General features: G+C 35.7%; 4 protein-coding genes across 7 annotated transcripts; 3 read left to right on the top strand and 1 right to left on the bottom strand.

The window, feature by feature from the left end:
• The first annotated feature begins 464 nt into the window (after positions 1-464).
• Positions 465-6,567, top strand: PPC4 (phosphoenolpyruvate carboxylase 4). Its single transcript, XM_012999831.2, has 20 exons — positions 465-905; positions 1,518-1,681; positions 1,778-1,892; positions 2,004-2,081; positions 2,174-2,242; positions 2,337-2,415; positions 2,505-2,581; positions 2,662-2,757; positions 2,874-3,015; positions 3,092-3,226; positions 3,300-3,367; positions 3,466-3,759; positions 3,863-3,988; positions 4,093-4,194; positions 4,292-4,438; positions 4,521-4,619; positions 4,718-4,806; positions 4,907-5,033; positions 5,128-5,334; positions 5,526-6,567. Exons 1-20 carry the CDS (start codon positions 750-752, stop codon positions 6,348-6,350), a joined length of 3,195 nt encoding a protein of 1,064 aa, XP_012855285.2. The 5' UTR covers positions 465-749; the 3' UTR covers positions 6,351-6,567.
• A 972-nt stretch (positions 6,568-7,539) lies between these two features.
• Positions 7,540-10,546, bottom strand: LOC105974699 (isoprenylcysteine alpha-carbonyl methylesterase ICME). Its single transcript, XM_012999832.2, has 11 exons — positions 9,989-10,546; positions 9,721-9,797; positions 9,503-9,572; positions 9,253-9,333; positions 9,005-9,079; positions 8,774-8,875; positions 8,537-8,674; positions 8,391-8,456; positions 8,169-8,312; positions 7,991-8,081; positions 7,540-7,887 (listed from the first exon to the last, which is right to left on the bottom strand). Exons 1-11 carry the CDS (start codon positions 10,402-10,404, stop codon positions 7,726-7,728), a joined length of 1,422 nt encoding a protein of 473 aa, XP_012855286.2. The 5' UTR covers positions 10,405-10,546; the 3' UTR covers positions 7,540-7,725.
• Positions 10,547-14,509: 3,963 nt separating this feature from the next.
• Positions 14,510-19,071, top strand: PHO1;H1 (EXS (ERD1/XPR1/SYG1) family protein). The gene is made up of 13 exons (XM_088818469.1): positions 14,510-15,122; positions 15,216-15,516; positions 15,615-15,984; positions 16,078-16,126; positions 16,216-16,287; positions 16,606-16,735; positions 17,078-17,198; positions 17,310-17,559; positions 17,642-17,791; positions 17,878-18,030; positions 18,152-18,430; positions 18,522-18,658; positions 18,773-19,071. The coding sequence occupies exons 1-13, from the start codon at positions 14,898-14,900 to the stop codon at positions 18,861-18,863; spliced, it is 2,328 nt and encodes a 775-aa protein (XP_088674595.1). The 5' UTR covers positions 14,510-14,897; the 3' UTR covers positions 18,864-19,071.
• Positions 19,072-19,436: 365 nt separating this feature from the next.
• SUA (suppressor of abi3-5) lies at positions 19,437-27,708 on the top strand. 4 transcript variants are annotated; one of them, XM_012999814.2, is made up of 17 exons: positions 19,437-19,724; positions 20,928-21,057; positions 21,254-21,294; positions 21,576-21,785; positions 21,924-22,356; positions 22,439-22,510; positions 22,618-22,710; positions 22,802-22,881; positions 23,266-23,419; positions 23,717-23,801; positions 23,878-23,969; positions 24,043-24,111; positions 24,256-24,435; positions 24,997-25,183; positions 25,347-26,246; positions 26,483-26,667; positions 27,263-27,708. In XM_012999814.2, the coding sequence occupies exons 2-17, from the start codon at positions 21,010-21,012 to the stop codon at positions 27,443-27,445; spliced, it is 3,012 nt and encodes a 1,003-aa protein (XP_012855268.2). In that variant the 5' UTR covers positions 19,437-19,724; positions 20,928-21,009; the 3' UTR covers positions 27,446-27,708. The 4 variants fall into 4 exon arrangements, with proteins under 4 accessions (XP_012855268.2, XP_088674591.1, XP_088674592.1 ...); XM_088818465.1 differs by having other exon boundaries at positions 19,530-19,724; positions 23,269-23,419; XM_088818466.1 differs by lacking the exon at positions 20,928-21,057 and having other exon boundaries at positions 19,581-19,724.
• The last annotated feature ends 10 nt before the right edge of the window (positions 27,709-27,718 follow it).

Here is a 27,718-nt window from a genome sequence, read left to right as displayed (position 1 = left end):
TGACAACTAGGCCCAAGTATTCTAAAATGAAGCCCATTAACATATTAGCATCCAATAAAATTCGGCTTGAAAATTGGCCCATTAAATCAGATGTAACTACTTTCAATTTCAAATACAGTAGAACTTCGATAAATTAATCATCTCGTTTAATTAATAAATTTTCCGATCCCGAATCGATGACAACATGTTAAAAAGTATTATGATAAATTAATATTTTTCGCTAAATTAATAAAATTTGACTGATCACAACTGTACTAATTTAAATAGATAAGTATATAAAATACAATTATGAGTCACGCAATCAAATTAACCAATCGGAATTTGCCACATGTGTTTTACATACGAAAAGATAATCCTATAATGCATAAATTTAATTAAGTATTAAATATAACAAATAAAACAAATAAAAAAGAGGGAAATAGTAATAAAAAAAAGAAAAGTGGACTGGAGTGCGAATAAAGAAAGTAGTAATTTACGTAAACGCACCAGAAACAGAAAACACAGAGTCACCCCAGCAAAAGACGACAGGAAACACTGGCATGAAATTCGCTGCTATCGCCACGTGTCATCATCTCACTCCCTCCATATTCACGGCAAACAATCGTAGCCCCACGTTCACCACCTGCTCCTATTTTCTCCCTCCTACAAAACGAAAACAGAAAAGTAAACTCACACTCCCGATCACACTCTACACACACACACACACACAGTGTTTTCTTCTCAAACAAAAAATAAAAAAATAAAAAAAAATGGCGGAAATGACAGATGATATAGCAGAGGAAATATCGTTACAAGGGTTTGAAGATGACTGCAGATTACTCGGAAACCTACTCAACGATGTTCTTCACAGAGAAGTCGGCCCTGAATTCATGGAAAAACTCGAAAAAACCAGAGTTCTCGCCCAGGTTTTTTTTTCTTTTTTAATTTCGTAGGATTTTTTTTTGGTTGTTTGAATTAAATGTATTGATTATTTTGTTTGTGGATGATTTAATGATTTTCTTGCCTATATATATATTTTTTTATTTATGTGGGTTTTTCTTCAGCATTAGATTTTTCATACATTTTTTTTTGGTTTAATGATCTTTGATTTAGTTTATTATGGAATCTGGAGTATTTTTTTTTTAAATTCCCTGTTAATGATATTTCTATGTAGTTTCTAGATAATTCTCTGTTATTTTAAAATATTTTCTATTTTTTTTAAATTCCCTGTAAATAATTTGGCTAATGTTTAGTTTCTAGAATTTTTTCTTAATATTATCTCAGTTACTAGTGAATGGTTACAAATATAAAACCTAAGCCAAACAAACAACAGAAATCATTTGATTTTTTATAGTGTAAATAATGATTGAGTTTAATATGTATATGCCAAGTGTGTTTCTACTGGTTAAATAATGTCTTAATTTTGGAGTGTTTTTCATCTATTTAACAAGGAAATTAAACTATTTTTTTTCTGTGGATGTACTGTTTTTTTTTAGTATAAATATACTAATTAATGATGCACAAATTATGATTAATAGAGTGCATGCAATATGAGGACAGCTGGCATTGAAGACACAGCAGAACTTCTCGAGAAACAATTGGCCGCAATGCTGTCAAAAATGACCCTCGAGGAAGCGCTATCTCTCGCCCGAGCGTTCAGTCATTATCTAAACCTAACCGGGATTGCAGAAACTCATCACCGGTAATTATCGAACTTTTATTCGTTTTTGCAAACTATTATATAAAGAGTGTTTATGTTATATGAATGAGTATATATACTAATATCCATTTTTTTCAGAGTAACAAAGGCTCAAAGCTCTGCACAGTTATCGAAGTCGTGTGACGATACTTTAAATCAGCTTGTGCAGAGTGGTGTTTCCCCGGATGAACTTTATAACACTGTTTGCAAGCAGGTCGATAATCGTTCGTCTCGTTTTTCTTCTGTCTAGTTTTTACGAGTTAAGGCGATTAAAAATAAAATTAATTTGTGAAGTAATGTTGGTTGTTTTTTTTTTTAACCACAGGAGGTTGAAATTGTCCTTACAGCACATCCCACGCAAATAAATAGACGAACGTTGCAATACAAACACATCAGAATCGCGGTATATTCCATTCCACCAAATTTCGTGATTGTGTTATATATTAAATAAAATATATAATGTTGCTCTGTATTTTGCTTTGTTATCGTTTGCAGCATCTTCTAGAATATAACGATCGGCCCGATCTTGGTCATGAAGATCGAGAAATGTTGATCGAAGATCTGGTAGCTACTTTTCTTTGAATATATTTAATATTTAATATTCAATATTAAAAAAAACCAAAAATAATATATTGAATATTGTCAACGAATTTTGTAGGTAAGAGAGCTTACTTCGATATGGCAAACGGATGAGCTAAGGAGGCACAAGCCAACTCCGGTTGATGAAGCTAGAGCCGGTAAATTCATCTCTAATAGGCTCGGATATTTTTTTGACTTATTTACCCTTTTCGCTCGTATATATAAAATGCTTTTTTTTTCTTTGCAGGTCTAAATATCGTAGAACAATCACTCTGGCGAGCTGTACCTCATTACTTACGTCGTCTCAGCATTGCTCTAAAGAAGGTTATTTTCGTCCATTATGCAAATCTCTTCGAATTAGCTCGTTTTTTTGGTCTCACGAAATTTTCACCTTTTTTTTTCAGCATACTGGAAAACCACTACCGTTGACATGCACTCCGATAAAATTCGGATCCTGGATGGGCGGCGATCGAGATGGAAATCCCAACGTGACCGCAAAGGTGATATCATTACTCGTTTTTATTTATTTATTTATTTTTTTTTTTTTTTTTTTTTATGTTCCAAACAAGTATTTATTTATTTTAGTGTAATTTGTCATTTATGCTGTGTTTTTTAGGTGACAAGAGATGTGTCACTTTTATCGAGGTGGATGGCTATCGATCTCTATTTAGGAGAAGTTGATAATCTCAGATTCGAACTCTCGATGAACCAATGCGACGTGAAGTTACAGAAACTGGCTCGTGAAATATTAGAAAAAGGTCCACATTCTTGATTCTTTTTTTAAATGTTTTTTGATCCTTTTCGAACTTATTACAATTTCCAACATGTTTTCAGAGAAGTTATTGGAAGATAGGCACGAAAATCGGAGTCCTCGATCGGATTGGGGTCAGTATAAGAGCCACAACAGCAATCATCCGCCGCCTCTCCCGTCGCAGCTTCCACCTGGCGCTGGATTACCCTCTTGTGCAGGTCAATTTCTCGAGACAATATATAGATACATAGATTGTGTGTGTATATTACGTTAACGCATTTTCGTTTTCAGGTAATGACGTTAAACACTACCCTCGACTGGATCTTCCTGGATCAGAATTTATGCGGTTTAATCGTGAGGTAATGTTAAAAAATAAATTAAAAACAAAAAAACTATTTTCCTTTGCTTGTTCGACTTTCTTGAAAATTTGATGCATTGCTGTTCTTTTTACTTACAGGATAGTCAGGATTCTTTGATATTCAAAGATTCTACGCACGATACCAAAAAAAATTCCGTCAAGACAAACGGAGACAGCAATCTTGATAATAACAGTAATACTAACAATTCGGGAAATAAGGCTTCGTCAGCTTTGACACCATCGTTTAGTTCGTCTCAACTCTTAGCTCAGAGGAAACAATTTGCCGAATCTCAGATCGGTAGGACCAGTTTCCAGAAGCTTCTAGAACCTAGCTCGTCTCACGAACCTGGAATAGCTCCATACAGAGTTGTTCTAGGCGACGTCAAAGAAAAGGTACCGACTGCTTATAACAGATTATATGTCGAATCTCCTTTTTTTCGTCTTTAGTACGTCCAAATTGTATCGCATTTTAAATTTATATTTTATTTAAATTCAGCTAACAAAGACACGTAAAAGGCTGGAAATTCTTCTCGAAGACCTTCCCTATGAATACGATTCACGAGATTATTACGAAACTTCCGAACAGCTTCTAGAACCTCTTCTACTCTGCTACAACTCACTGGTATATATATATCTTCACTCTGTTAATTCCTTTTTTTGTTTTTTTTTTGAATGGATTTCGATATCGAGTCTATTTTAACACGTGGCGTAATGCAAGTACTGCAGCAATCGTGTGGGTCCGGGATTTTAGCTGATGGCCGATTGGCTGACCTAATCAGACGAGTTGCTACTTTCGGAATGGTGCTAATGAAACTCGACCTTCGTCAGGTGATTTGATTCGTTTATTTTATTCTGTTACAAGAACAAAAGGCTGTTATTTCTGTTGTTAACTAACATGCATAATTTTTTAATTTTTATTTACCAGGAATCTGCTAGACATTCAGAAACGCTCGATGCAATAACGCAATATTTAGGAATGGGTACTTATAGTGATTGGGATGAAGATAAGAAACTCGATTTTCTGACAAGAGAGTTAAAAGGGAAGCGGCCGCTAGTTCCTCCAACTATACAGGTAAATTGCATTTTACTACTCCTAAATCGTATTACAATAAATAAAGTTACGTAACGACGTTTTATTTATTTTTTGTTTTTAGGTTGCGCCCGATGTTAAAGAAGTATTGGACACGTTCAGAGTAGCTGCTCAATTGGGAAGCGACTCACTTGGAGCATACGTTATATCTATGGCCTCCAATGTACGATTTTTTGTAGCCAACACTATATAAACTACACTATGTTGCTAAATTTATTGATTAATTATAATTGCCGTTTTTACCCGTTTGAAAACGGACAGGCTAGTGATGTGCTGGCGGTGGAGCTTCTGCAGAAAGATGCTCGTCTCGCTGTTTCTGGTGAACTAGGAAAACCGTGCCCCGGTGGAACGTAAGACAGACACTACTAAAAGAAAATTTCAACTTTTCAACTCAAGCAATAACAATAATTTAACTTCTCACAAAAAGAATATTCCCTAATCTTGAAACAGGCTGAGGGTTGTTCCTCTCTTCGAAACTTTGAAAGACTTGAGAGAAGCGGGCCCCGTTATCCGGAAGCTATTATCGAACGACTGGTACTATGAACATATTGTTAAGAACCATAATGGACACCAAGAGGTATATCTATATAGTTGCTATACGTATAACTATTGTATTCGTAATATTTGGTGGCTCGTTGAAATCTGACATTAATCCAACGTCAAATGGAAAGGTGATGGTGGGATATTCCGACTCGGGTAAAGATGCTGGCCGTTTTAGTGCTGCATGGGAACTTTACAAAGCTCAAGAAGATGTTGTAGCTGCATGCAATAAATACGGAATAAAGATTACTCTATTTCACGGTCGAGGAGGAAGTATCGGGCGTGGTGGCGGCCCTACACATCTAGCCATTCAGTCACAGCCACCTGGCTCTGTTATGGTAAGATCCCATTTATTTTTTATCGAATATCGTGTTCATATATATTCAGTTATACGTTCATTGTGGCAACTGAAGTTAACTGATTTCTTGATTGAACTATTCGCTTAAAATCAATCCCACTACAATTCTGATCAGTCACAGCAAAAAGATTACTTTTTTATTACACATTTCTTGATCTCAAAAAATGGCAGGGTACTCTACGATCAACCGAACAAGGAGAAATGGTGCAAGCGAAATTCGGGCTACCCCAAATCGCCGTCCGCCAGTTAGAAATTTACACGACAGCTGTCCTTCTAGCAACCTTAAAACCACCAAAGCCACCAAAGGAGCAAAAATGGCGCAACCTAATGGACGAAGTCTCCAAGATAAGCTGCACCACTTATCGAAACACGGTCTACGAAAACCCACAGTTCCTCGCGTACTTCCAAGAAGCCACCCCACAAGCCGAGCTAGGGTGTCTCAACATAGGAAGCCGTCCCACAAGAAGAAAGACCTCAACGGGAATCGGTCACCTGCGCGCAATCCCATGGGTGTTCGCATGGACCCAAACCAGATTCGTCCTACCCGTTTGGCTCGGAGTTGGGTCGGGTCTAAAGGGCATCTGCGAAAAGGGTCACGGTCAAGATTTACGAGCCATGTACAGGGAGTGGCCGTTTTTTCAGTCGACGGTTGACTTGATAGAGATGGTTCTTGGAAAAGCGGATATACCGATTGCTAAGCATTACGACGAGGTTTTGGTGTCTGAAAGTAGACAAGAACTTGGGGCGGAGCTTAGGAGAGAGCTTTTGACGGCCGAAAAGTTTGTGCTTTTGATAACCGGACATGAAAAGTTGTCGGGAAATAACAGAAGTTTGAGGAAGCTGATTGAGAGTAGGCTTCCGTATTTGAATCCGATGAATATGTTGCAGGTGGAGATATTGAAGAGGTTGAGAAGAGACGATGATAATAATAAGCTGAGGGATGCGTTGCTTATTACTATAAATGGGATTGCTGCTGGCATGAGGAATACCGGTTGATCGAAAATAATATGGAAGAAAAATATTTATTATTTTACTGAATTTTACAGCTTTTTTTAGGACCAAGATCCCATGTTAGTTTTGTCGACCGGCTTGATTTTTGGCAGTGATGAGTAATTTTTATTATGCAGAAACTCTTTCAGATATATATCTTGACTGAGGAACTAAGCTATCTTGTTCTTTTGAGAATCATGTATTGAAATGTCTTGTTTTTCTATATTTGTTAACCAAGGATTTATGCTCCATTATAGTGTATAGGAATTAAAATCAGATGGATCGGATCGTAATTAGCACTTTCGGAAAAAATCCAATTTGTTTCGGAATTACGGAAATTGGAACCAAAAAATTCGATCTGACATCGTAAATTTTCGGATCCGAGTCGGTGGAGTTCGGAATTTTCAAAATTTTAGTCACTATTTTTTTTGGCGTTTTTTGAAGATTAAAATCGGATCAGAAATTGGAATCTAGTATTCAAATTCCATTAGAGAATCGGAAATCGGTGGAAATTTGGAAAATCCGTTCCAATTTCCAGCGCTTAGTATTATACGAGCATAGTTCTGTGCTAAGCATCTGATGCAGCATCTGATCAAGAAAAAAAGAGGTCCTTAGAGCAGAGTTATTCCAATTTCTTGGATGGCATTTGTTGCAAATAGTTCATCTGTTATGCAATCCACATAACCTAAAACCTATATAAATAGAGACACGATAACGGGAATAAAAACACGAGATCATCGATCAAGGCAGAACTTTAAGGTTTTCTTTAGAATTAAAAAAAAAAGATGGCATCATTCAAAGCTGAGAAACCTCAATCAATTGGCTCGGCCAAGAAAGAGCCTGCAAAAGGCCCCGTCTCCAAACAGGGCCCACCGAAGCCTCGGGAGCCTAGGAAGAAGGTAAATATGCTCGATTGTTTTTATATATACATAAATAGAAAAAAATAGTAAGAAAAAATATTTTTTTGCTTATTATCTGATTGATATTCTGTTTTCGATTATAGGTATCCGGGGCGAAGCCAGGAGGGAAGAAATGAGATTTCGATGAAGTTTGAGTAACTCTCTGAAGCAGCATACTTATGGTTTTTTCAAGTTTTATGAATGTTATGATTATTATTATATGGAGTGTTTTGCATGTGATTATGTAACCGTTTTTCGTCGATGGCTTAGCCTAATAAAACGATGATATTATGTACTTAAAAGAAGTGAAAATGTTTCATTTTCTTTGAGTTGAAATAAATCTGATAGTACATAATCAATTCTTCGAAAAACACGAATATGTTATATATATAAACAATGGTTCTACTTCTAGCTTCTAAAATAGATATAATAAAATCCGTATTTCCTATAAATTGCTTACAAAAATAAAAAGTAAATGGTGATCAGAAAGGGCTAACTTTGTGAGCCAATTTCAACATGAATTCGGGTACGAGACGCTTTCTTGGAGGCGCTGTGGAATCTTTCGCCAGAGCTTCGGAATCTCCAGCATGAATCATTGCAATCAAATCTTGAAACATGTCATCTATTCCACCTCTCATTGGATCCTAATATTTGTGTAGATTTAAATAATTATTATTAAAAAAAAGAAAAGGAAAAAGACCCTCTCATGTTTATGTAAGAAAACTCGAAATAGTAAATGTATATCACCTGAAGGAACAGATCTGTGTGTGTCTTCCCTTCATACAAAATCGACTCTGCTTGAACTCCCAAGCTTCGAAGAGTCTCCGCAAAACTTTTGCTGCAAAATATACCAATATAATATATATAAAAGGGAACCTTAAATCATGTCTGATCTTTAATTAAGCAAACAGAATGCGTTTGAGACCTGGCATCGGAGGGAATAGAATAATCTGCAGTTCCATGGAAAAGAATTATAGGAGGTAGCAGAGAAACCGCAGCCCTATGGTTCGGATCCTGCACCAGCACTTCAGGGGAATATTTCCGCAACGATTCCTCCCCCTCCATTATGCTGTGCATGTAAAACAAATTCATAACAAGATAGTATACGAGACTGTCAAGTTAAGTATATAATCAGCAATTATCGTACCTTAAAAAGATTCTGCGGTACAGACCTCGACTGTGAAAGTGATCTACGAGACTGTAAAAGTTATACCTGTCCATTAAAAAAAATCAAGTGAATTCTCGATTAATTAGCTGATTTTATAGAGTATGGTATTATCCGACAAAAATTACCCTCCGGATAAACCGAAATAAGCTTTTATTTGAGTAACACTCCAAGAAGTCTTTTGTCCACCAGCCTCTTTGATTGCTTGATCTAATAGAGCACAAGCAGCTATGTGTGCACCAGCTGATTGTCCCATGACATATATTCTAATTAATTTTAAAACAAAATGTGAAAATAAATTAAATCGTTGTATAAATTAGCCTCTCGTAATAGAAACCCCGGAAAACGATGAATTAATTAATTACCTGTTAGGATCACCTCCATATTCAGCAATATTATTGCACACGAACGAGATGCCTTGGGCAGCATCTTTCACCATATCACTAATAGTTCCCTGAGGAAAGTTCCTGCACAAAAGTGTATATTTTATTGCGTGTCGACAAAATTTAAGTTGTATGTGAAGAAACGATATGAACACGGTATAGAAACTACGTGCAAAAAATTTCAACGAAAGATAAAAACAATTTTTTTGTTACCTGTAATCTATGCAAGCTACTATAACATCTCGTTCCGCCAACTGTTGTCCTAAAAGAGAACCCCATGCTTTATAACTGAAATCAGCATAAATGCATGTCAGAATATGTAAAAAAGACAAGCTTATGCCAAAATAGAAATGTATGATCAATACTGTTATAAATGACATGTACCTTGAAAAAGTACAATAATTTAAAGCATCTGCGTTAGTAAATATGTTGTCGAAAGGAAACGATAAGAAAACGCATACCCAATAATCCAGGCTCCACCTGTTATAAACGCAACAACTGGCTTCAATCCTTCACTATTCTGCGGTAGATATAGATCAAGCCTGTGCCAGAAACTTCCAGTTGGGTAAAGAAAACAATAAAAACACAAAAACAACTACGAAAAACATAAAAACAACTACGGAAATCATAAATGTATATCTATATATATTATATACAATGATTGCAATCGATACTAAAAATATCGATAAACAGAGCTAAGTAAAACATCACCTGTTTCTGGGCTGGTCTCCGTAAACTATACCTCTACGTATTTGTTTCGAGAAGAAGTAATGATATCCAACTGCGCCAGAGAATCAAGCCAAATAGTTTATGTAATGAAACTAGCTAGGATGTCAAAGCAAAACTAGTTTATGTAACGATACACGAGTGTCGTTTAACCAGTAGTGTGTAGTGTGTATCATATACGATTTGAAACCACAAAAGCAAACCTTGAAGAAAACCGGGAAATAGAAGGAACGAATAACAGCCGAGTGCAATAAATCTGGTGATCCATCTATAGCCTACCCTGAAATAAAAAAAAAAAAAAAAAAAAAAACCTAATAAATTGTTTAGAAGTTTAGTTCACCAATAAAATTCAATCAATTCAATAATGCTAACTTTGTCGAAAAAACGGAGCAGGCGCCTTCGTTCTTCATCCTGTTAGATCTCTTAATTCTATATCGTAAGTCATAACAGTAAAATTAATTCAACATTTACCCAAGATAACGCAACAGCTCAAAGCTAAGTCGAGTAACCACATAAGTATCGGAGGCGTCTCTCCCCACCTCATCCCGGAGGGGGTTCTGGGGGCCGTTGGTGAGTGACAGGAGGGAATTATCGCTGGACACGCGCCGCCGCCTCTTCTGCTGGTACGAATTCGAATTGCCGGCCCCGCCGCAGGCGGCGGCGGCGGCGGCATCCGTGTAACTCGAGGTTCTCGTAATGAACGGTTTCGTCTCATTTCTCTTGTCCTCCTCAATTGAAACCGGCATGAAAATCCTCATCGCTGCTGAATCCGAACCATTTTCAGATCTGATCAGCATTGCAGCTGATGCCGGCGCGGTTTTCATCGTCGACGACGATGACGATGATTGGGTATTGGGATTGGATACAGGAAGTATGTGCGGCTGCATACTTGTATGTATAGATTTATACGTACGTATGTGTGTATGTAATTTGATGATTTGATGATTCTTCGAACGTTTTTGATTTGCAACTCTGTTTGTGTGTTCTTCGGCAGTTTTGAATTTGGGGATATTTTAGTGGAGGGTGTTCATTGGTTTTTTTCTATTTTTGGGGGCTGGTGGGACCCAGTCTAGATGGATGCCACGTGTCCTGTTTTGATTAACTGGATTGGTCTACGTGGAACGTCGGAATAGGTCAATTGTTTAATGATTCTTTTTAGGCACGGGAACGAAAATAAAATAAATAATTAATTTAAACAGACTTTTTTTTTTTTTTTTTTTTTACTTATCAAAAAAAAAAAACAGACTTATTTTTTATCCGGAAGGAAGAAAACTTAAACGGGCCTGAATATGACCGTTAATTGGGCCTAATTGGGTCAAATCTTAATTGGGTCGGGCCATATTAGTTTTAAGATGTACCCACTTTAAATATGGACCTGGACTTTGACCCATTCCACTTGCTGATAACTAATTAAGGATAATTAGGTAATTAGCCACTTAAATATGCTTTTACAATTTTTTCCCTCAATTTCCACAGCATTTCCCCTTAATTAGTTGCATAATTATATCTTTTATTATATTTTATTCAGGGTGTTTTGCTATGAATATATTGGTTATTCTTATGCTACACTCGGTGAAGACTACACATAGTGATTTTTTTAACCATTGATTTACACACACCAATGTGGATGTGTGTATGTTTGTGTGTATATATATATATATATGAATGGTAAAGATCTACCCGGTTTATTTCACCTGCTGGAGCATAGAATAGATCGGATATATTTCATAGTCGCTTATAAAATAAATAAATTTGATATTACTTATATAAAACTATTAAAGTCAAAATAAAAATAAATAAATTGTTCCCTTAAAATTTGAAATTTTCTTTTTTCTCTATCAATTTCAGCAGTCGACCAAGTTCGAATATCTTTATCATCAGTTGCTAGGTTGAGCTTGTCACAAAATTGTTAGCCTAATGCAACTTACGTCTCGCGTATAATTTACGCAATGCACTTATATGACTAGTCGAGGGTTTCTTCACTACCGAAAAAAAAAAAAAAAAAAAAAAAAAAACAGCATTCGAGCCCTATAGCTTAAAAGATTAAAGAATTATTACCTCATTCAACAAATTGAATCAAATTTATTCTAAGTATTAGTACTTTTATCTTATGTGGTTCTTGTCTTCTTGACACTTCATACAGAATCAAATCCACGACAGCATGCTCTTATTACAAGGCACAAAATATATGCAAAGGAAAAAAGCATATGCTCTAGCCAACAATTTCTTGGTGCCCATTATTTATATGACTGAATTTTTTTTTTTAAATTTAATTTTTTTTTTTTAGAATTTTGAAGAGTATTTGATATAAGTATATGCCCAATTGAATCCTAAATCCATGGATTTAGGTATAATAACAAAGATGCTCCTAATCCAATTTTAAGATGAGCAATTTCTACCATTAAAGTGGGATATTCTTCATTGATTTGCACATTTGCCATTAATAATTAACTGCAATTAGGGCATTTGCATGGAACCTACATCCAGAATCATATGCTCTCATCTCATAATTATTAAAGTGTATATAATCTATTTTTTTATAATTATTAGTTTCACAAGATTCTACGACGTTATCGAACGAATATTTTGAACGAAAAACGGATAGCATGATTAATTAGCATAATCTAATGCATGTACTTATAATCATAAATTCCTTATTCTTTTATCTTTTTTTATCTACCTTGATCAAGAAACATGTTGAATTAAACATAATTTTATAAAAAAAAAAAAGGATCAAAATTTTAAATGTTGACCGATTTTCCAAATTAAATGCGTGTGGAGCACTTTTCCGATGTTATTTTTGGTCTGCAATAATGCAACCAATCATATAGGTGCATTGGGTAAATCTACACTCACGTATAATAGCTTGCAAACCATACGAGAGACGTAAATCACATTAGGTTAACTATGTGTGACAAACTCCGACCACCTAGCGACTATTAGTAAATAGATTCGAACTTAAGTCAGTTGACATAAATTCACTTACTCCAACCGCTAGATCATCCCTTACGAAACACTACTTCAATAAATTGTTTGAAAGACAGACAAAATAGGTGGATGGTGATTTTATCACCATGAAGAAAAAAAAAAAACAAAATGGCATCCTACTAAGACCATGATTCTCGTAACTTGTCATTGGCTACATTGACTAATAAAAAAGTCTTATTTATTTCGGGGCCCTTTTGTTCTTTTGAAATTATTGTACCTCGTCCAAAGTCTATTATATCCAATTCTTATACTAATGAAGGTTGTAAATGAGTCGAGTCAACTCATGATGAGCATGACAATTTGGTAAAAAAAACTCGGATTTGAGCTCATTTTTAGTAGTTCAGAATATCATGAGCCGTTTTATTTTCTTTTTAAGCTTTACTACAATTTATATGTGTGTTTGTAATTCCGGGTAAATCTTTTTTATAAAATTTTAATTATAATACAAAATAATATTTAGTAAAAATAATAATAATAACAAAAAAAAATGAGCTGGAAGTTAAGCTTGGCTCGAGCTCGATTTCACCAAATTTGACAGATTCGACTTGAATTCGAGCATGTTGCACTTGTACTAGTGTGTTCTTTTTTTGAATCACACTTCTATAAATGTATGTAGTGTTACTAGAACTAGATGCCAATAGTATAGTCACAGTATTTTAATGTGAACAATTAATCCATTGCATATAAGATCAGCCACATGTTTGTACTTAGATCAGAATCAATCCTTAAAACATTTGAATTTCAAAGTATTAAAAAAAAAATAAAAAAATTGACCAGACAGAATAACAACTATTGCAAAAAGAAACTGCAATTTTACATGTGCCACGTGTAAATATCACAAAAAAGAACTGCATATCTTTGAGTCAGCATTATATTCAAAATGGCGCTTTCAGTTTTCCACATCTGTAACATCTCTTACATGTTGCTATCCTTCTCAACACACACACACACACACACACACACACATAGAGAGAGAGAGAGAGAGAGAGAGAGAGAGAGAGAGAGAGAGAGAGAGAGAGAGAGAGAGAGAGGGAGAGGGGTTATACTTATGGGGTTTTGGAATAATTAAGTTGGTGGTGAAGGTGGCAGTACTATTATTAGTAGCAGAGGAATAGAACTTAGAACATTTATCAAGATAATTACTACTTGCACTACTAATTACTAAACAGCATCTTCTCTAAAGTATTCTTCACAACTTCTTTAACCACAACTTTCTCACTAACATATTATATTAACAAAATGAGTATATTACGGCCATCCTATAAGTAACGTCAAATTACCGAAAAAAACCCCTTATGTTTAAATAATTACAACCACTCCCTCGAATATGAATCTTTTTACACGTCCAACTGTATGGTGTCAAATTCATCATAATGATTTCGTGGAATGTTCGCTAGTTTAATTTGTACTCGTTTTGTGCAAAAAATGCAGTTTCTGATGCGCCACAATCTAATATTTACAAGCCAAGAGCCACATCTTAAGATCATCTTGTTTCAAAATGCTGAGCTCGAATGGTGTAAAACGGGTAGAGACATGAGAAAATTCCACATAATCTACAAGATTCCACTAAATTTGACACCACATGGATGAAAGTGTAAAAAAAATTATAGTTGAGGGGCTGGTTGTGATTATCCAAACATAAGGGATTTTATCGTAATTTGACCTTACCTCAGGGGATAACCGTAATTTACCCTAACTAAAAAGAAAAAAACCATTTCTCATTTAATTTTTTAGCAGTTCCCAAAAAACACAACCACTAATTAATATTTTTTCTTAAGTGAATTAAAGTTGGGGAAAAAAATTAAATTATTACACATCTTTTTCTTATCCTAAAAACTTAGTGGAAAATCAAGCTGGTCTAATTAGAGACAGTCTTTGTGTTTATTGCCAAAAAGATGTAGCAGCCAATAAGATTTCACTTCAAATTAAGTAAGCACCTCTTGACTTTTTATAACAGGGCAAAAATATATCTGTCCCTTCATTAATAATCCAACCCCTTATGCAAATATATCTGAGATGGTTATCAAACATGCAGAAAATAAGTTATAACTTTATAATAAAATAAATAAAATGGACTAATATTCGAAAATAAGTAGGCTGCAAAATCGCTTATTGTTCGATTCAAATTCTCTGACGATCGATCGAACGAAAAAAAACACGATTATACGTTCAAACAAGTGGAATGAGCATAGGATAAAGATACATGTAAGAGAATGTGCTGTCGAGCATAAGTGACCGAAAAAAATTCCCTTACCCCTCTCCATAAATAATGTGATCTTTCAATCCTCTCCATTCGAACACTCACAAAAAAGAAATATCGACGAGACAAAGCCTTCGTTTTTAGGACAATCCGTTTTTTTTTTTCTGATCTTTTTTTTTTTAACGCGAAGATATGGTGAAATTCTCGAAGCAGTTCGAGGGTCAATTAGTTCCGGAATGGAAAGAAGCCTTTGTGGATTATTGCCAGCTGAAAAAGGACATCAAGAAAATCCATTTTCTCAACAATCCAACCACTAATACCGATAAAAACACGACTTCTTTCGCGAAAAGCCTCGTTTCTTGTTTGAGAAAATACGTTTTTGTTGATCATAAGCAGAGAGAACCGAGGGTCATTCAAGTACTTTCCACCCCCATGTTCAATCCTTGTCATGAATGATTTTAATTCATATTTTTTTCACTTAAATCTTTTTTTTCTTCTTACGTATCTTAGGTTCATCGTAAGCTCGCCACGTCAGCAAGTACGGGTGACTTATACGAGACTGAGCTGCTCGAGCAGTTTGCTGACACTGATGCAGCAGTTGAGTTCTTTGCATGCTTGGATCTTCAGCTAAACAAAGTGAACCAATTTTACAGAAATAAAGAGAAGGAGTTTCTCGATAGGGGAGAATCTTTGAAGAAGCAAATGGATATTCTCGTCGAGCTCAAAACCTCGTTGAATCAAAAACGTGCAAAAGGGACTCCTTCTAATGACTCGAAAGAGGAGGACTCGATTTCAGGCACCATATCTTGCGGTACGAAATCAATTTTTTAAGTAAATTATATTTTAAAAAAAAGGTAGAATCTTTAAGCATATTATTACTCATGAATTTTTGTTTGTGTTTGCGAATAGACGAAGAGTCGATTAAGGATGCTATAGATGCAGAGGAGGGGGTGGAGGGTTTAAGTGGAGAACTTGACAAAGATGATGTGAAATTACCGAAATCTCCTCGGTCGTTGAGGATCAAGAAGGATGATGTGGTTAACCGCCAAGGGAGAAACTTGAGAATTCACATTCCTCTAACGAATCCGACACGTGCTTTTTCCGCTATCACTTATTTGCTAAGGGATGATTTGAAGAGTAATCAAGCCTCTTCGAAGAAATGTGGGCCCGAGGCGAATAAATTGCATATTAATAAGAAGAAGCTTCATCATGCAGAGAAAATGATTCGGGGTGCTTTTGTTGAGCTTTATAAAGGATTAGGGTACCTCAAAACTTATCGGTATATATGATCGGTTTTTTTGTTATTCCGTTACCCTTTTGGGAAAAAAAATATAAACTTTGTTACTTATAATGTTGTCTGAAATTGCCTCAGGAACCTGAACATGCTTGCTTTTGTGAAGATTTTGAAGAAATTCGACAAAGTAAGTTTACGATTATTCGACCGATTAATTTCTTGTTTTTTCGTCATCGTAAAAGAGAGATCTTTATTTTCGGTTTAATCGATTTTCAGGTGACTGGTAAACAAGTTTCTCCAATTTACTTAAGAGTGGTTGAGAGCTCATTCTTCAACAGTTCAGACAAGGTAATATTAAAAAAATGAACTCTTTTTTTTTTTTTTTTTTTTTTGTGTAAAATATCTTGTAAGAAAGAAAGGGAAATAATGGTGCAAGAACATCTTTTTTCATGGTATTTGTGATTGGAAGATGATTGGATGTGGGGTAACAGACACATATCCCATGATAGATTATTTTTTCTCAAGACAGTTTAAGGTGGTTTGCAAAAAAATAAAATAAAAATAATAATAATAAATAAAAATAAAATAAAAATAATTTCAAGATTTGTTTGTCTCACACTTGTGAAAAAATTGGCAAAAAGTTAACAGCTTTCACTATTATGACAGGCTTTGAAGCTAGCAGATGAAGTTGAGGAAATCTTTGTCAAGCATTTCGCCGAAGACAATAAACGGAAGGCGATGAAGTACCTTAAACCGACTCATCGAAAAGAATCGCACGCCGTGACATTTTTCATTGGTTAGTTTCATGCAATAAAATAATTCAAGATCTGCATTATACTCTAATAAAGAAGATTTGTGAAGATAATAATCAAAATTAGTTTACCCTTTTTGAGAGATTAAATAATTCTAGTGGGAAAAAGTAGATAATAAATAAATCAAGATCAAAAGATTCACTTTTTTGGAGTTGAGTTTAATAATTGAAATCAAGAAACAGAGTATCTAACTATCAAAACCTTAAAATGGTCGAAAAATTTGGTCGATTTTCGGACATAATTAAGATTAGATAACTATTATTTGAAGCAAATGATCGAAACTGAATTTTTGGTCTAAATAATTTATTTATTTTCGGAAAAAACAGGATTATTCGCTGGGTGCTTCATTGCACTTTTCGTCGGATACGTAATCATGGCTCATATTACGGGAATGTATCGATCTAGTTCGGATACAGTGTACATGGAAACGGTATACCCGTTCCTAAGGCAAGTGCTCGCCTTTATTTTAGCAAAAAAAAAAAATTCATTTTCAACACAAATATTTGAAGTTTCCCTAAAACAAAAAACTAATATTATATATAATATTTTTTTTTTCAGCATGTTCAGCCTATTATTTCTACATTTCTTCCTCTACGGATGCAACATTTACATGTGGCGAAAAACACGAATAAATTACAGCTTCATCTTCGAATTATCACCGACAAAAGAACTCAAATACCGAGACGTGTTCTTGATTTGCACCATTTCAATGACTGCTCTAGTCGGTGTATTATTTCTTCATTTATCTCTCGTTGCAAAAGGGTACTCGTATTCTCAAGTTCAAGCCATTCCGGGCTTTCTTCTATTGGTAAAAAAAATTAATCTTTTTCGCCTAAAATGTACATTTACTTACATTAGTATACTTAAAAATCGAATCTTTTTTTTTTCAGGTGTTTATTATAGTTCTCATTTGCCCCTTCAACATCATCTACAAGTCGAGCCGCTACCATTTCCTTTCCGTAATGAGAAACATCGTTCTATCGCCTTTGTACAAGGTTGTTATGCTCGATTTCTTCATGGCTGATCAGCTCTGTAGCCAGGTAATTAATTAAATTAATCAGCTCAAATATAAATTAGTAAAAAACAATTTCGAAATAGCATATTTTAATCGAGAATTACGAAACAGATTCCAACTTTGAGAAACTTGGAATACATCGCGTGCTACTACATAACCGGGAGCTACAAAACGCAAGATTTCAATTATTGCAGTCGAAACACATACTATAGGGATTTGGCTTATGCAGTTTCATTTCTACCTTATTATTGGAGAGCCATGCAGGTTTGTTATTTATATAATTAAATTAAATTAAATTAAATCAATTTCTTTTTTAACGTAAAAAAAATATCGAATTTGCTATATATATATACATATTAAAATGTCGGCTTTCGATTATGATCAGTGTGCCCGAAGATGGTTCGACGAAGGGCAGAAAATCCACCTAGTGAACCTAGGAAAATACGTCTCCGCCATGCTGGCAGCAGGGGCAAAAGTGGCATACGAGAGGGAAAAGAACGTCGGGTGGCTTTGCTTAGTCGTGATCATGTCGACTTCCGCAACCGTTTATCAGCTCTACTGGGATTTCGTCAAGGACTGGGGTTTGCTTCAGTTCAATTCCAAGAATCCGTGGCTACGAGACGAACTAGTGCTCCGGAAAAAGTTCATATACTATTTCTCATTGGTACAAAAAAAAAATATCCCTCCGAAAAAAATTAAATCTTTTTTTATATACTTATATTCGTAAAATAAACGAAGTTTATTACGCGACGCAGGGATTGAATCTGGTACTACGGCTAGCTTGGTTGCAGACGGTTTTCCATTATAATTTCGAAAAAGTTGATTACAGGGTGACTATGCTGTTTTTAGCAGCTCTTGAGGTTGTAAGAAGAGGGCAATGGAATTTTTATAGGTAAAAAAAAAATTAAAAAAAAAAATATTTATAATATTTTCCCAATTAATATTAATTGAGATGGGATTTATTAATTAATTAATTAACTTGCATGGTTTAATTAATTGTGAGCAGGTTGGAGAATGAGCATCTGAATAATGTGGGGAAATTCAGAGCTGTGAAGATAGTGCCACTGCCTTTTCATGAAGTGGATGATCAAGACTGATTTAAAATATTTGACAGCAAAATAAAATAATTAATATACTAATTAATATTCTAATAGTTAATTAATTAGGGCCTTCAAACTTTTTATATTCTTATGTTGATTAAAATCAAGAAATGATGTAAGATGCCATTGTACAAGTTGATGATAATTATTTAAGATGTCTACTTATATTGGAGAAAATTATGGTAATATATACTTTTTATACGGATTTGATTGCATTTTTTTTTTATTTTAATTTTGTTATTTGTGTAATCAATTGTTTATTCGATAATGATAGGAACTAGTTCCACAAGATATTGAAAAATGATAAATTATTTTTTACAAGATATTATTTTTTTAATAAAAAGTATTTTTTATTAAATAGTTATTTTTACAAGATATAAAAAATGATATATTATAATTTTATTATTACAAATACACACTTTATCATTTTGTAAAAAAAATAATTTATTATTAAAGAATTAAAAAAAATGACATGATTTTACTAAAAGCCATCCTGTATTTATCATTTCCCATTTATTAATTATCATGGAATTTAATTTACGAATTATTCCAAAACAATTATATTATTTCTTAAAATAATTTATCCAACGAGACAGGGTTAGAATGGTCTTTTCACAACTTTTTGGGCCGATAAAATCAGCAATCCGCATACTACAAAAGCTTAGAAAATAGAAGCCCAGAACCTATTTTACCCTGTTTGCAATTTTGCCAACAACAGAAAGGAATTAGGGCAAACAATAATTCTATCTCCAAAATCCCTAAATTCGTTTCAAATACGCTGAACAAAAACCCTAAATTCGCGAATCGCGAGCCTAAGATCGTTGGTGATAGATAAAGTAATTCCGTTTCTTCGACGAGGTATGAGATTTCTCAGTTAAAAAGTTCGACTTTCGTGAATTTTGACACTTGATCGGTATCGGTTTTTGCTGGGCGTGTTTCCAGATAGCAGATTCTCAATTTTTATTGCGTAGTAGTGACGAAATTCTTGGTATAAGCTTGCCGTTGGTGTTATTTCTTAATTCACTTCATAGGAAATATTATGAGATGTCACCCATATTATCAAAGGCAGCTGATTACATTGTAAGGTGATGGAGGTACAATCATGATGGCTGAATTAACATTGATTTTGAAAATTCTCCAATGTTTTTGATTATCAACAAAACTATTATTGGAGCATCTTAAATTTTTTACCTTTGGATTATTGTGAGGACCTTGAATTATTGTGGCCCAGCTATGATCATAGGTTGATAAGCGTCTGGGACAATTATCCTTGTTTTGTATTGTAAGAATTTTTTCATCCAAGATTGCTGCTTCAATAATGTACATATCTAAGTTACCGGCCTTGTATTTAAGTAAATGTTAATTATTTGAAGATTTTGGTCTGTCCAAACTAGATATAATTTATGTTTCATATATATTTTCAAATTTACTGTCCTTGAAGATGTTTAATGTCTATGGATGTTGTCCGTTGTTTTACAAGATATATGTGTATTTTTATACCTCTGCTTTTGTACTGAATTATGAGTTTCAGTCTTATGAATATAAAGTATTAATACATTCACTTATAATACTTGCTGCATATAAATACTTCACACAGTTAAATGTCATTGCTTGACTGTTACTTTTTATGTAGTATAGACTTGCTAACTTCAATTATATTTATTCAATTCATTGAGTTTTTCTTTCTTTTTCATATAGAGAGGAGGTGCAATATTCAAATTTTTTGTTGTTTACTTATCTAGTTATCTAGTTTAGTTCGATATACCATTAATGGTAGCTTTCTTGTTACTTTCTTCGTATGATTTTGCATGCCTACCAACATTATGTTCTTATAATTCTAATTAGTATTTAACATATCTGTACTTTGTTTTGAGAGATTATTTACACTGACACACACATCTTCACCCACTTCTCCCCGGTAGTTCATGTGTTAGGAGAGTCTGAAGACAGACTTCTTTGGAAGTGTTTGATTCTGAGGGGGCCAATTAGAGGAGAAGCCAATTGATGAAGAATGTTTATGGGTTAATGCTGGTGTAACTCCTGTTTATTCATCAATTACAGGAAAGGTTTCATTCATATTGCTTCTACAACCTCTCAACATTAGAAAGAGCTTTGAAGGAGAAGGTTGAGTGTTCGAGGAAACATGGACCCTGGACGCTATGGTCCTCATCAAGGATGGGAAAATAACAGCGTAATTGTGGTTTACTTTTCATCACATATATGGGGTGATATACGAGAATTTAGGCTCATGTGATTGTTCATTTTTTCCGGCATCTCTTCCTTAAAGAATATGGGAGAAGCCATGGGACAGTGAGGATGTGGAATCGTTTGCCTAGATTTACCATGATTATTACTTGCTGACTCAGCTTATTCTCTTGAATCCACAGGCTTTGGAGGAGTATGGTGCAGTTCATGATTCAAACTTTCGGTGAGTACACGGGGATGCCCATTGCCATCAACGTGATTGGTTTTGGTGTTTAAATCGAAGGATCTCAAGTCACCACCTTTTTGAATTTTTTTGTTAAGTGAGCAAAAGTAGATTAGAGCTACCCCTAAAAAAAAAAAGAAAAAAATAATAGAAAAATCACTTGTTACTGGTTTCTATACTTGTGCACTTCTTGTGTTGTATTTTGTGCTTAGTAAATGTGTTAGTTGTTTCTGTTCCTTTCACTTCTTTCTATTGGTAGTTGCCTCAACTTTTTTTGGCAGGGACGGTGGATCGTACGATGAAAGGAGGTTTATAGATGAAAGGTTCTCAAGGGAAAATGTTTATCCGAGGGGAGGTTTTCAGCGAGACGTAGTGGAGAGGGATGACTACCCTCCACCACCATCATCAGTTGGCATGTGGCCTCAAACAAGGAGGAGAAGCTATGAAGAAGAATATTCTTACGAGAAGGATTATAGACGGCATGAGAAACCGTACGTAGTTTCATATTCTTTAATCCATTCTTTTGGTGAAGCTGATAAGCATTTTGAGATTTGACACATTTCTGGATTACGGTAAATTCTAGAATAGTTATTATTGTACTGAGAACTATTGCGATCGTGGATTGACAGCCCTGCTAGATATGGAGGGCGTGACCGTGCAGATTATGGATATGATGATTATGACTACAGATCTCGTGGTTCGCGTCAAAGCAGGGAAGATAGCCGTGAAAAGGATTATGATTATGGAAGACAGAGTTATGATTCAGACTATGATAGAGGCGGTAGGAGAGATGGTAGCTGGAGAAGACGTGAATCTCGGGACCGCGAATGGGACAAAAGAGGCCTAAGTCGGGAAAGGGGCGAAAGTCCTTATAAAAGGCACGAGCATTCTCCTTCACATTCTCGTTCTCATTCTCGTGATGATCGGGCAAGGTCAAGATCTCCTCGAAGCAGAAGTCATGGTCGAAGTCATAGGGAAGACAGCTACGACGATAGTCGCTATGATAGAAGTGACAGGCGAAGAGATCGTGAAGAAAGACGTCATCATGACCATTATTCTGTTGTATGCTCAATTTATTCATCCCCGATCTCCATTTTCTGCTCTACTTGATAAATTGACTGAGCAATTTGCTGTCTTTTTATAGGCTCCCTCTGCTACTGTTGTGGTAAAGGGCCTTTCTCAAAAGACAACCGAAGAAGATTTGTATCAGATCCTTGTAACCCTTCTTCTGTCCTCATTTTTCTTAAAATTTTGGTGAAAGACTGTTGTTACTTTAAGTTGTCATCTTTATTATAAGATGCATGACTCTCATTTTTCCATCAGGCTGAATGGGGACCCCTTCGTCATGTTCGTGTGATTAAAGAGCGAAATTCTGGCACCTCTCGGGGATTTTCTTTTATTGATTTCCCTTCTGTGGTATGATAGTACTGGCATGATGTTCTTATATTTTATGTCGTTAAATTTCATAAAAAGAAATAAAAAAATGGTGTTCATTCTTGTAAAACAGGATTCGGCACAGGCAATGATGGATAAACTTGGACATGAAGGTCTTCTTGTGGATGGTAGGAAGCTGTTTTTTGAGTACAGGTATATACGCCTCATTTTTGTTCCTGCTGCATAATAGGGCAACTTGCTTGATTGATTTGGTAGTGCATCTTACCCTTCTCTGAATAATGCAAAATAATTAGTTGGTAGATTGAAAAGATAGATGAACCCTACTCTATCTTGTTTGTCCGTCGTGAGTTTGATCTTTTCTCCTTAAGCAATTGGAATGGGGCCTACCATCATTTTATTGATTCTTACAAATTCTATGTGCTTGATATTTCTATTCATATCTGTTCATCATGGCCCGAATGCACATTTTCTGCTTTCGATAAGTTAATGTTGAATCTGAAGTAAAATCTGCCGAATAAGTTTGTCAGTGAATAAAATATCAGTGAATGTCATTGTAAACTTAGACTTTTGTTGCAGTAGTAAACCAACGGGGTCAGCTACAGGATCTCTTGGAATGGATGGTGCATCAAGATCAGGCCATGGTAGCCACAGAAGTATCATGGTGCCTTCTGATTGGATGTGCATCATATGCGGATGTGTCAATTTTGCACGGAGAACGTCCTGTTTTCAGGTTTAGTTTCTCTCCCCAATTTCTGTGAAGTTCCTACTTTCTGACTAACATCTCCTTCGACAAGTACATTCTTGTTAGCAAAATCAACAGTCACAATAAATTTGTCTATCCCTTTCGGAAAAAAAATGATGGGTGTATGTGCATAAGTTTTGTCTCATCAAGATCTTCTCAATGTACTATGTGTTGCAAGTTGACGAGCATTGTTCTCTTATTTTAACTTTTAATATCTTTGTTTCTCAGTATATAGACACTGACTTTGTCTATTTATTGGGTTTTTTTTTCCATTTCTTCAATTAGTGTAATGAGCCGAAAACAGAAGATGCTCCTGCAGCTGATATGGCATCATCCAATCCTAGTACTAGTGGCAAGAGAGGAGAAGCAGGTTAGTTTAAGCTTGCAGCAATTTCATCAGCCAGCATGGCTTATGTTTGGAGGAACTTACATTGGATATGCTTCAGGTCCCACCCATGTTCTTGTTGTTCGTGGATTGGATGAAAATGCTGATGAGGAAATGCTTCGCTATGAATTTTCAAAACATGCTCCTATTAAGGTGCAACATTTTTCATCTAGCCGTTGTTTGTTAGTCTACTATTCAGGATGTATAATACTCTCAAACGTTGCAGGATTTGCGACTTGTTAGAGACAAATTCACACATGTCTCAAGAGGATTTGCATTTGTTCATTTCCATTCGGTAAGAGATCAACTCCCTATTGAGTATCCATGCAATATAGTTAAAAAATGTTGGATAAATATTTGGTTGTCTGGGCCATTCTTCTTGTGCAGGGTTGTTAATTATATTGATAAATTATGATGGTCATGCATACTCCTGTTTCAGGTTGAGGATGCAACTAAAGCACTTGAAGTGACAAATGGTACCACTTTGGAGAAGAATGGTCAGGTTCTTCGAGTTGCTTATGCCAAAAGTATTATCGGACCTGGATCAGCAGTTTCAGGAGCTTCTCAATCGAGCAGTCTTGCTGCTGCTGCAATTGAAGCGGCAACATTTGCTCAGCAGGTTTCCTGTCTAGCTTTTCTCCCTTAACATGTGGTGGTCTTGACTGATGTGTCCCAAGCGAATATTTTTTCTGTTGTTTTGCTTCTAAGTGCTAATAACCCATAATTGGATGATAGTAGAAGTCCTTTTGAGTATAATACAGATTCTATAGTATGTCAAATTCACTTTCTGTAGTCTTGCACAATAATCAGTATTTCTCTGTTGACATATGTTCTCTATGTGCGTGCTGCTGCTCCTATGAACAGTTGATAGTTCCTCAGCAGGCATACATTGAATGTCCACTTGTATGAATAGAATTGTCTGAGAATGATGTGTGTTTTTTTATTTTTGGATAAACTTAGTGAATTGGTACACGACCTACAATGCTATTGCTAACCAGATTTTGATGTAATCAGTTTCCTTACTTTTCACTTTTAACATGCTTTATGGTGTGCTAATAAGAATGTTCAAGTTCTCAGGGGCTAGCTAATTTTACTATCCTGATATCGATAATTAGTGGTTATTACTTATTTGCTCTAATGCGAGTATATAATGGATTTTATTTTTCTGTGCATCTTTTAGTATGATGCAGTTGGTTGGGCACCAAAAGAGTACAATGAGGATAACCAATCCAGTGGTGTTCAAGAGAAAGATGGACAAGTCACTGGCCAAACAGATCCTTCTGCTCCACAAGTTGGTTTTGTGTGGGACGAAGCCTCTGGTTATTATTTTGATGCTTCATCTGGGTTTTACTATGACGGAAATACAGGTTTCCAACTATTGTTTGCTTTCTGTAGGACTTCTATATTTTTGGTGTATAATTTGAATTAGTTAGGCATCACCTGATTGCCAAATGGTGAAGAAGATGGTTAATTTTTCCTCTCTGAGAAAGCTGAAGAAGATGGTTAATTTTTGCAATATCTACGCTGCAGGTTTATATTATGATGGCAATAATGGACTCTGGTACACTTATGATCAACACACACAGCAGTATATCCCTTGCACCGACCAAAATGGCAAGACAGCTGAAAAGCAAAGTGAAACTTCCAAGGCATCGGATGGTCCAAATAATAGAAAAGTTGTTATATCTGCACCAGCTGCTACAGTATCATCAAGTGAAAAATCTGCTTCGTTACCAGATGCTGTCCAGGCTGCTGCGGCGGCAGCAATAGCTGCTGAGAAGAAAGAGAAGGAAAAACTGAAGGAAATAAGACTCGCCTCTAAAAGCAGTATTATAGCTAACAAGAAGAAGATGAACAATGTCTTAACCATGTGGAAGCAAAGAAGTCACGAAGGTCAAGCGCCACGTGTCGCTCTTGAAGATAGCCAGTCTGTTGAAGGGAGATCTAACCCCATGAAGAGTAAGACAACAAAGGAAAACATTGTAGCTTCGATGGAATCTACTGTTTTGGAATCCCAAGACAGGGCAAGGCCTATAGTTTCCAGTTCCGGGGGGTCTTTGAAAGGAGTAATTAGGGGTTCTGGAATGGGGGTGGTGAAATCAGATACTGTTTATGCAGGACAATGGGAAGGTACCCCCACTTCGTCCTTTAGTACAACATCTTCTGCAGGATCTTCTTCGCTCGCATTCACAGAGACTTCAAATACGGTGATGCCATTCAGAACAGATGCGTCTGCATTAGGTTCCTATGCGCAATCTGCTTCTACCGGAAGTGGCAAACGAAGGTTTTCCGAGATGCCGGCCACTTCCATTGCAAATAAAGAACAATCCCAAACTACGTATAGAGATCGTGCGGCAGAGAGAAGAAGTCTATATGGTTCATCGTCAGCTTTTGTTGACGACTCATCAAATGCTGGAGCTGGAGATTCAAGTAAGCATTCCTTGCTTTCTGTTACATGCCACTTTTAAATATTGTTCTTCTCGTGGTATTATATTTTTGATTTCAGAAAAAATTCGTGGCTGTATGATTCTGGGACTGGACAAAATTAAGTTGTGTGATAGTCAATAGTTGGAACTGCAATTATGTTTAAAATTCAGAAGGATAGTTTATTTTTCTATGGATTCTGTATTGATTCGTGATAATGTTTTTGTGTGGTTGACTTCAAGATCGAGATTCTACATCGAGAAGAGGTGCTGTGGACTCCATGCCATTCCCTCCTGGGGTTGGTGGTGGGCGAAGCAGTGGTGATGCAATTGCTCAGAGTTACGATGTCATCACAGCAGACAAAGCGATTGACGAGAAAAATGTGGGCAATCGGATGCTCCGCAGCATGGGCTGGCAAGAAGGCTTGGTACCATCTCTAAACCCTGCACTTTCATATACTTCTCTTTTTGGTTTATGCAAGTCCAATGATAAACAGAGAACACCACAAGAGAATGATAAACAATAATGGCAGATTATGTGCAAAAATCTTAAACACAATAGTATACCATAGAAATTTGTCCGTATGGATAGGACAAGGCGCCAGACGTATACAACAGTTTCTAACTCGAATCCTCCTAAAAACTGAACAGATACTAACTACTTATACTAAAACTAACAGAACACTAATTTCCAAAAACTAGGGAATAACGGAAACTAAATAACTGACTCGATAAAAGTTGGTTATGGAGTATCCTATCCTTAATTAACTTCCGTTTCTTTCTGGAATGAGTTTGTAGAGGTTGAATTGTATCAAAACTGAACTTATTCTTCCGCACATCAAGTTTATAATGACACTTCCGTGTGATCAACTGATGTGATCTCTTGTTGGTATATGCTCTGTTGAGATAACATGGATGAATAAGTTGGCCGTCAAGAACAATACTTGAACGTGCATGAATCTTGATCTGACTTTTGTTTTGGCGGAATTTTGTTGTGTTGTTTGTGGTGGGGTCCATCTACAGGGATTAGGGAAACACGGGAGTGGAATGGTGGAGCCCGTTCAAGCCCAGGCCATAGAGACGAGAGCTGGGCTTGGAAGCCATCAGCCGAAGAAAGTGGATAGAGATTTGGAGGTGCAGGCTGGAGATAGCTACAAAGCTGTTATTCACAAAAAGGCCATTGCCCGTTTTCGAGAAATGTCGTAAGGTGAGTGATACTTTGAGGAGAGAGAGTATTAAAAGCAGCTTTCAGGTTTGGGGAAGAAGTTGAATTTGTTTTTCACACAAGTGTTTCGAGATATTCTCCTCGGTTGAGTTACATATTGTAGCACAAAAACTGAAATCGAGTGAAATGTATATGATTATATTATTGTTGTTCATCTCAGATCCAGATTGTTTTTCTTCTTATTGTTGACAGCAAATTTGAGTCTGAACTTATGATTATTTCTATATATGTTTATACATACAAACCTATATACA

Source organism: Erythranthe guttata, chromosome 5 (assembly GCF_056151865.1).
Source record: "Erythranthe guttata isolate IM_541 chromosome 5, IM_541, whole genome shotgun sequence".
In the NCBI taxonomy this organism is placed as follows: Eukaryota; Viridiplantae; Streptophyta; class Magnoliopsida; order Lamiales; family Phrymaceae; genus Erythranthe; species Erythranthe guttata.
Note: the sequence above shows the minus strand (reverse complement) of the source record. Positions and strands in the feature narration are given on the sequence as shown.